Raw genomic sequence first — 10,312 nt, forward strand, 5'->3', positions numbered from 1 at the left:
TGGCCTGTGTACTTGTTTGGTTTTCTTCTCATTTTTATTTTAGTGTACACAACCAATTGTGTCAGTATCAATGATTCTGTAAAATATTATACAATTTTCAACTGAGATTTACTTGGTTTTACTTCTCTTCATATGCTAACCAAAACAAAACTGTAGTTGGTGCGGTGCTATAAGAATATTACTTTTTCATTGATATGAAAATTTGGACTTTGATGTACAAATTCAACTGGCAGAAATGAAGGTGATACCCAAAAATGGGCCCAGGTCTTTGTCATAAGGAAAAAAGTCCAAGACCAAAAATAAAAATTATAGGGAACAGTTGAGTATGAAAATGTGTGGGAACGCAAAGACTTATTATTTTTTGGTAAAAAGATATCCAAGAGTTTTATCCCAAAGAATTGGGGAGAAAAAAGTCCAAGACCAAAAATAAAAATTAGGGAACAGTTGAGTATGAAAATGTGTGGGAACGCAAAGACTTATTATTTTTTGGTAAAAAGATATCCAAGAGTTTTATTTCAAAGAATTGGGGAGAAAAAATAAATAAAAGTTCCAATATGAAATCTATCACAATGCCAATTTGACTAATGGATGCGATGTGTGTATTGGGAACAATTTTATCATGTTACATGAGCTTTCTTAATCCTTTATAGATAAAGGGATTAGTACTTGGAACAATTTTTTCATGTTACATGAGTTTCCTTAATTCTTTATAGATAAAAAGGATTAATACGTCTATCAAAAAAAAAAAAAAAAAGGATTAATACTTCTGATATTATAAGAAATGATTTTATCTATTATACATATATAAAAGTGTATTAGATTTATATATATATATATATTTTTTTTTTTCATACGGTCTCACATGAATTCAATATATTTTTATGGGTAATATTACTCTCATGTTACAGAGAGAATTCAAGTAGGGCCCGTTATTTAAAAGCAAAAAGAAAAAAGAAAAAGAAGGGGCATGATTTTTGAAGTGAAAAAAAGGAGATAACTACCTCATGTAAAATGAGAGTAGTATTTCCCTATTTTTATATGTGTGTAATAAATAATTTTATCTTTTATAATATGAAAAATATTAATCTCATAATTAGTGGTTATATTCTTCTTATTTTCTATTTTAAATGCTTTCTATAATCATCGTTAATTTGTTTATGAGATTAGTATTTATTATATTATAGGAAATAATTTTATCTTCTATACACATATAAAAGTGTGTGAGACTTATATTATTTTTCTCTCTTATCTTCACATGAATTTCACATATTTTTATGTATGTGTAGGAGATAAAATTATCTCCTATAACATAAGCAATTATAAATAGCTATACGCATTGCATGTGTTATGGCAAAATGCACATGCTTCAGCATAAGCATCATGATGATTGATGGAATTGTGGTCTTCATTGTTTAGGCTAATTAAGTTTCACGTCATTCGGTAACAAGTTGCTCCACTACTTCATAGTTTGACGGGGGTGGCATTTTGTATCAATATTTTTGTGCAATGTGAATGTCTTTGACAACAACTAGTAATAACGTACGCCACCTCTGACAAAAGTTAAATAAATTGCTATGTTGTCATAATGATCAATCTCATCTTTACCTAGAGCCACAACTTGCTCTAAGGTCAAGTCAAGCCAAGCCTTCACCAACTCTCGAGCCTTAAAATAAATAACTTACGACAATATTTTGGAATATAGCATCTCTACACTACAGTATGCTTCCATAGGGGTGTCATGAACCTTTTTTTTTTTTTTTTTAATCTCCACAGCACCATTACAAAAGTAGAAAAAACAGATAACTTAGTTGATTGATTATTTAATCTTTATTTTTTTATCATTTCCCCTTTTTAAATTATATATGAATCTCCCTTTTAAAAAAAAATATATATACCAATTTATTCCTTTTTTATCAGTTTGACCTCATATACTCGAGAGGTTATTTAATTTGGTGTTGGTATCAATCAAATTTTAGTCCAATGGGGATAACTTAGTAAATATTGTTACATTGATTTATTCACCAAATTAAGGATAACTTTTGCATGAAAATAGTTTTAAAATCACTATGTTGTGATATTAAATTGATTTCTTTTGTTGATAAAAAATATTATTTGAGCACAAACTTGATATTACTAATCTTTTTAAACGAAATTAATGTTTCAAAAATATTTAAAGGATCAAATTGTGGGTTCATTATTTGGAAAACGACAACTTTTAAAAGAAAAATCACATATGTCATCTGCCATAAATTTCAAATATATATGAAACATTTTGCAACTTAATTTGAATAATATAGAGACCCCACTAAATTAATATTGCAATATGAGATCACCAAATTTAATGACTTCATGTAGCTGCTTTATAAGTCATCCAACTTTTTATTTTTTATTATATTTTATTTTTTTTAAGAAAAAGAAATCATCTTGCATTTAATATACCGTTGCTTGCTAGCTAAAATCAGATCAACCGATTTAGCCATGAACGACACTTAACTGATTATGATATGCTTTGTAACTGAAGTAACAGTTAGAAAACTTTAGACAAGTCAACCATTAATATATGTTTGAACAAAATGTTTTTTCATATTTCATAAGTATTTTTTATATATTTCAATCTTAATTATTTAATTTGTGTGACATTATTCGGTTTAACCAATCAATATAAATGATTGAACCTGCACCCAAAATTGTACCAGTTCATTGTTTGGTTCGATTTTAATATTGAAATATATGTTTTAAATTATATAAGATACCCATATTCAAAAGTTGCATAGTGAATTTGTCGAACGGAAAAACTAAATCTTATTGTGAAAATAAAATATCTTACAATTTCTACCAAAACTTCCTACTAAAATTAGCTATATTCATATATATATTTGATTTCATAATATGTTTTTATGACATCAATTCTGTCGTTTAAGCTTGAGAATTTTGGATATAAACCATAATTTAAAACCCTCTTTTTTTAACATTGAAAAAGTTTAAGTGAAGTTAGATAACAATATTTCACTAGGGTTAGAGAAGATCCTTAACTTCTTTGAAAATTTTCAGGAGGAATTACATATTATCTACCAACAAAATCTTAATCTGTAGTGGCGACCATTTGACATTTACCGAGCCAAAATTATTACATCAATGACTTTGACGTAGTGATTTACAACAATAAAACAAGAAGTATTTATAACAATTTATTTATATTTGAATTAATGATATATTAAGAAAAGTAAAATTGTGGCTAAATGAAAAGAAACCTAATATATATAATTATGAGGAGGGTTATATTGGCAAACTTTTTTTTACAAACTTACAAATTACATTATGTCTTACCTTCACTTAAGAGCGTCTTACAGATAAGACATAATATAATTTATAAACAAAAAATTTATAAATATAATATTTTCCTATAATTATATAGAATAGATAATATCAAAAGAAAAAAGTAGGGACAGTCACACCACTGATCACACGCACACATATATGCCTACAGGAACAAATAACCATTCAGTGACTATACAGATCTTGAAGATTAAATAAAATAAGAATTATATTTATCTCATTTTGTATGAGAGAAACAAATTTTCTACACATAAGAAGAGAGGTGAGTTCCACTTCTTTTTTCTCTCTCTTCTTTTACTTGTGGTTCCACTTATAATTTTTTTTCTACAACATGAGATAATAATTTTCCTATAATATAACACAATTATTTCTCATAAAATAATTAGTTTTATTTATTTATTGGCAAGTAACGAAAATGCCCCTTTCCCCCCTCAATTATAACCTAAATTAGTTGATGAAATTAAATCCAAGGTGTTAGTCGTTGGCAAAAATACATAAGGGAACAAAAATAAGAAAATAAAAAATTAAAGACATAAAGAGATAAAAATAAAAATATACATAAAGAAATAAATAAGATAAGAAAAATACTTAATGAAGTAGGATAAAAATTGGCGGATGGTATATCTTAGGATAGATTGGGATAAGAATTTCAGTGGTCCTGAATCACTATTAATTCAGTGCTCCAGACCAATCAAAATCAGATAATTATTGAGGAGAAAGGAGAAAAAAAATTTTTTTTGTCCAAATGTGACTCCCTGAATGGAAGGATTACATGGAGCCTGGAACACCAAATTTTTTTGCACGGATTGGAGGGAAGTTATTAGTATTGTGGATTGTTAGATTCTTTTTAATTTCTATATTTCTGATGGTCTATTTATAGCCATTTTCCCTTATATCTCCCTTTATTTCTTTCTTTACCTCTCATATTTTTTGAAAAAAATATTCTCTCAATTTTTTCTCTCGTGTTATTTTTTTATCTCTCTATTTCTTTAATTTTTTATTTATTTTCTTATTCTCTTATTTTTTCCGTCTTATGTATTTTTCTCTTTTAGGTATCTTTATTTTAGTTTATTTTATTTTTAAAAAAATTATTCATTGTTATTTTTTTAATGTCTAGTGTTATTTATATTTTTTTATTGTATTTTTATTCTTTTTTCCTCAAGATTTTCCTACTTTTTATTTGAATTCATATGCCATTGATGCCAACTAATATGTAATAAAAGTATCGTTGATGTCGATGTTAGTCCCTGTGACACTCAAGAAGGGATATGTTAAGGTATAACATTTTTTTTTTTTTTTATAAATCATCCTGTATTTGATCGCCGATGGAGGTTTAATAAGGGTGACAAAACTCTTCCTACCAAATTTTAATACAATTGTATATCAAAATTCAAATTTGAGACAACTAGTCAAGTTGAAATAAGCCCCCCTCCCGAGTTGGTTCACCCATTTGGTGATAAGGCATATAGTTTAACACAACGCCTTGTTATAACGATAGGATATCCTAGTCTAAAATCATCCCTTTTGCTTTGGTACAATGTACGTAATATCCTCCCAATGTATTGTATTAAAAAGGCTTTTAAAAACAAAGCCATATAAAAATGGTCGAAGAGATATAATTCAGCCAATATCTACTCTTTTTAAGTTTTAAAACCCCAGCTGTTGTTCCGAAATTCTTATAAAGAATTCCAACTTGGGTACGATTGGATATGGATGCCCTGTGTGTACAATTAGGGATAGCTTACTAAACTAGAATAGCCACCTTAACAGAAGCATATGTATTATTTTTTTATTTTGACATGAAACTTGCACATAAATTTCTCTTCATTATTGTGTTAGACAATAAAATAAGAAAAATGTATAAAAATAAACCGCATACCAACATGTATTCCTTTGCACGTTCTTGTTTTATTCTTGCAAGGAAAGCATTATATATATAAGGTTATACTTATCTCATTTTACATGAGATAAACAATTTTCCTACATACACAAAAAAAGGTTGGGTCTCATCATTCTTTTTTCTCTCTCCTCTTACTTGTGGGTCTCACTTGTAATTTTTTTTCTACAACATGAGGTAATTATTTTCCTACAACATAAGAAAAATATTTCCCATATATATATAAAGGGTTTGATGTTTGTCATTTTTTTATTTTTTTTGATAACATGATGTTTGTCATTTTAAATGACATAAGTTATGTTATTTTAAGAGAGAGATAGAAACAAGAAATGGAAATCATGGGAGAGAAAGTGGTTGGTTTTTTATTTAATTTAAATTTTAAATAAAAAAATTTATTTTGTGTCTATCTCTATCTTAAAATAACATAACTTTATGTCATTTAAAATGATAAATATTTTCTCATATATATATATATATCTATATATTCTCTTTCTTATGTCACATGACATAATATCTCTTATATCATAAATACAATAACTGGTGAGACTCACAACTTGTTATAAAAAGAAAAAAGAATAGTACGGATTTTGATGCCTCATAATATGAGAAAACTATTTTATATATTGAATGAGAAAATAATTTTCGATATAAGAGATATTACCGGTAAGTCATTCTCGAGTAAAGTCTTACCAATAAGATATAGTATAATTTGTGAATTTGTAAAAAAAAAGTTTGTTAATATAACACTCTATATTTAGGGGAAGGTCATATTTACAAACTTTTTGTTTACAAACTACACTAAGCATGACCGGTCATACTTCAATCAAGAGTGTATGACCGGTCATACTTAGTGTAATTTGTAAAAAAAATTTATAAACGGATCCTTTCTGTATGTCTGTCTGTCTGTCTGTCTGTCTCTCTCTCTCTCTCTCTCTCTCTATATATATATATATATATATATATATATATATATATATATATATATATATGAAAAAGTGTTTGTCCTTTCAAATGAAACAACTTATATCATTTCATTCTCACAAAGAGGTGAGACCCACACCTTTATTATTATTTTTGTCCGCTCTCTCTCTTCCTTTATCTATCTCTTTCTCTCACTTAAAATGATACAACTTTATATCATTTAAAATGACACATACTTTTCTCATATTTAATGCTTTCATCATTTGTATGATTATGATTCTCCGCATTTAATGCTATATATATATATATATATATATATATATATATATATATATATATATTGAGAAAGGATCCGTTTACAAACTTTTATTATAAATTACACTAAGTATGACCGGTCATACTTCAATCAAGAGTGTATGACCGGTCATATTTAGTGTAGTTTGTAAACAAAAAATTTGTAAATATAACATTCTCCATATATATATATATATGTGGAAAAAATGTATGTCATTTTAAAGGATGTAAAGTTGTGTCATTTTAAAAGAGAGAAAAAGATAGATAAAAGAGAGAGTTGACAAAAAAATAAAGGTGTGGGTCCCACCTCTTTATAAAAGTGAAAGGATATAAGTTGTGTCATTTAAAAGGATAAACCCTTTTTCCTACATATATATATGGGGAAAATGTTTCTGCAGTTATTGCAGATAAGTTATCTGCATTTATTTCCAAAACGACGTCGTTTTTTTATTGAAATCTTAAAAAATTATAAATATAAAGACTATTATAACCCTGAAAAAATTAAAATTACAAAAATACCATGTTTTTCACCCAAAACGACATCGTATTGGGCTTACTTCAGATAAGTTATTTGCAGTAACTGCAGAAAAAGCGAACCCTATATATATATATATATATATACATATATATATATATATATATATATATATATATATGGGTTTTGCATTTGTCATGTTGCATGACAAATGCAAAGTTTCCTACACGTATATCGATATTTGTGCTGTACTTTCTTTTCTTTTCTTTTTATTTTAAACATGGTGGACCCCACACTTATTGTCTCTATAACATGACAAGAAAATTGTCCTACAACATTATACTTGTTTTTCCATATATATATATATGGGACAGGATTCGTTTACAAATTTTTTTTGCAATTACACTAAGTAGGACCGGTCGTATACTGTGTGATTAATGTAGGACCGGTCCTACTTAACGTAATTTGTAAGAGTTTGTAAATAAAAAAGTTTGTAAATATAACTCCGTATATATATACCAAATGTTAGTGTTTGCACGTTCTTGTTTTAGTTGTGTCAAATAATAAGAGAGAGAGAGAACGCGAGTCTCGTAGAAAAGACAAAAAAAATTGTCACTGTCAAAAGAACGAGAAACAAACACTGTCCAATATTAAACTCTAAGAGGATCAAGTCTGGTATATGCGCCGGTGGCATTCACGGCCTGAGCTCTTGCTCCGATCCTTAATTAAAGAACAAAGAGTTGATAAAAAGCAATTACAACTTCACTCATCAATAAATTTTTGCAATTTATAAAAAGTTTAGATTATGGTAAAACACGCGTGTTGTTGTTATCAAAAAAAAAAAAAAAAAAAAAACACGCGTGTTGTAAGAGCTATAAATACCACCATCCTCAATGAAGATTCAATGTAAAAATACATATCACCAATCAATGGAAAAAAACTCGAAAATCAAACCCAACCACGACTAGTGTAGGTGGAAGGTTCGACTAGGTGTGTCAATTTTTATTTAGAAAAATTTAAAACCTTAATTCTGTAATCGTGAACTTTGGATTAGTCTAATTTATCGAATTATCAGGATATTTCTAAAAAAAAATAAAAATTCATTGTCTCACTCTCTAATATTCTTCTTCCTCCAAAAATAGAATAAAATGTGCCCATAATGTCTTTGATTCTTCAGGTCTTTCCTAGAGAAGTGAAATTTAAGAATTAAGAGAAAATTAGGAAAAGGAAATGGATATGAAATTCATAAGTCAGCGCCACTCTATATATCACAAGAAAACCAAAATATTTCATAATCAAATACAAAAGCTATATATGAACCTCCAAAATGAAGAAATTAAGAGATCTATGCATACATCTATATATATGATATATCTCTCCCATAAAAGTTGATGTTCTTCAAAACCCTTGCATGTGAGTGCCATCCAAGGGAAGCAATGGAAATTCACCAAACTCAGAAATAAACCCATCCAAATCCGAGAACCCTCCTAAGTACCCACCAGAACTTTCATCACTACAAACTCCTTCTTCTTCTTTGACTCTCTCTTTTGTTTGATCCAACCCCCAAAACCCACCATTTCTCAGCTCCATTTTCTTTGTGATCATTCTGGGATTCTCAGACATGCCACTACCACTACTATTGCTCCTTGATTCTTCCTCTCTTGGCTTCTTCTTGCAATATTTTTCTCCACTTGGTTTCCCAGTTAACTTTTGCACAAGCTCCCTGAAGTTCTCAACATCGGTCTTGATGATCTCGGGTGCAAATATGTGAATTATACGAATCTTGGGTTTGGTTTTTGATATTGTTTTGGAGTCTTTGTGTATGGATAGGGAAGGTGGGTGTGAATTGGATATGAATGTATGAGTATGTTTCATTAGCTTGTTTTCCATGGAAAAATAAAATTTGAACAAAGGCACAAAAAATAAAAAGAGGGGGCTAGTTAATTTGTGTAGTTGTTAGCTAGAAAGAAAGAAGAAAGGGGACACATATATATATATATAAGGATCATAAGGCACAGACACAGAATAAAAGGACAAGAGAACAAAATAAAAAAGGGAAGTTTTGGAAACAAAATATCAAGCTGTCTGTTGGGAGCAAGGATTAGATGAATCTTGGTCTGACAAATGCAAAGAGAGAGAGTCAATAAAGTAATTGAAACTCAATGGTCCCATGATTCCCCACTTTTGATTATTTTAGATGAAAAAAATGTTAGTTGCTATATATATATGTATATGCATTACTTGTGGGAGGAAATGGATGTGGACACTTTATTTTTATCTTAATTACCTTCCCTGAAATGACTTTAGCATTCCACGTAGATGCAAATCTTTAATATAAAAAAATTAACTACGTACGTATAAATTTTTAGTTAATTTTTTTATAATTATCAACTCTCAAGCACCTATTCATTTAATTCTAAGGTGGGTCACGAACAAATGTTAGGGTCCAGTAACTACGTGGATAGGGTTGTCACAATACGTTGCCACAATATCATTACAACACAAAAATTTGTGTTTGAATTCACTCATATTTAAATTTGTGTTGTATTTATGTTGGTAAAACATGATATGCAAAAAATTGTATCGTGTCAGGTGTTCATACGTAAACCCACATTTGACCAATATTTTTTTTTACTCGTATTTTTTCAACTATTTACTGTTTTGATCAATTCTTATTGTGTCACGTGTCATGCCATGGCACCTCGTACAAAAAGTGATTCGTGTCAGTGTCAAAAACTCATAAATTTCAATTTGTGTGTTATCCGTGTCCTATCGTATCAACCTACAAAATTTACGAGTTGTGTTGATGTTAAAGGTTTTTACACGAATAAAATTTCTTGTCGTGTTCATGTTAATGTATTCGTGTCGTGTCAACACGAATTGACACCCCCATAGATGAATTGATAAGGGTTGTTCCAGCTTAATTAGTGAGCTCAAGTTCGAATTCCTGGAAACGCAGCTGTGTTAAAACTTGGTAGGAAGAACTTTGCTGCCCATGTGGTCCTACCCGGTTCGAATCAAATTAATTGAGTAACCAAAAAAAGAACGAATGTTAAAGTAGCCAAATTAACTTATGAAAAAAGTTACTACATTATTTTGGCAAAATTTGTTGGGAATCCAAAGTGTGAGTAGTGAGGTCCTACGTACATTGGTTAGAAATGGATTAAGTAAAGACCATATATAAATGGAAGGACTCATAAATTAAATGATAAGTGTTTTGACACTATGTTTCTAGGATCAAAAATATATTAAACAATGATGAATATGATCAAGAACATAGTGATAATTAATGAATGCAAGAGATTATAGAGTTCTAATGTTTGGACATGATATTGACTTAAAAACATATTGGTTTTAGGTTTAAATTATTAAATCAGAGCATTGGAGCC

The 10,312-nt window shown here is 28.8% G+C and overlaps 1 protein-coding gene across 1 annotated transcript; it reads right to left on the minus strand.

Annotated features, from left to right (window-relative positions):
- Nucleotides 1-8,321: 8,321 nt before the first annotated feature.
- LOC133307894 (VQ motif-containing protein 17-like) lies at nucleotides 8,322-8,813 on the minus strand. The gene has a single exon (XM_061508456.1). It carries the CDS (start codon nucleotides 8,811-8,813, stop codon nucleotides 8,322-8,324), a length of 492 nt encoding a protein of 163 aa, XP_061364440.1.
- Between the last annotated feature and the right edge of the window lie 1,499 nt (nucleotides 8,814-10,312).

This window comes from Gastrolobium bilobum, unplaced genomic scaffold (assembly GCF_033153095.1).
Source record: "Gastrolobium bilobum isolate Gb01-03AN ecotype WA unplaced genomic scaffold, APGP_CSIRO_Gbil_v1 utg18130, whole genome shotgun sequence".
Lineage (NCBI taxonomy): Eukaryota > Viridiplantae > Streptophyta > Magnoliopsida > Fabales > Fabaceae > Gastrolobium > Gastrolobium bilobum.

Coding starts and splice junctions, on each gene's coding strand:
- LOC133307894 (XM_061508456.1), bottom strand. CDS start 8,813: ATGGAAAACAAGCTAATGAAACATACTCATACATTCATATCCAATTCA.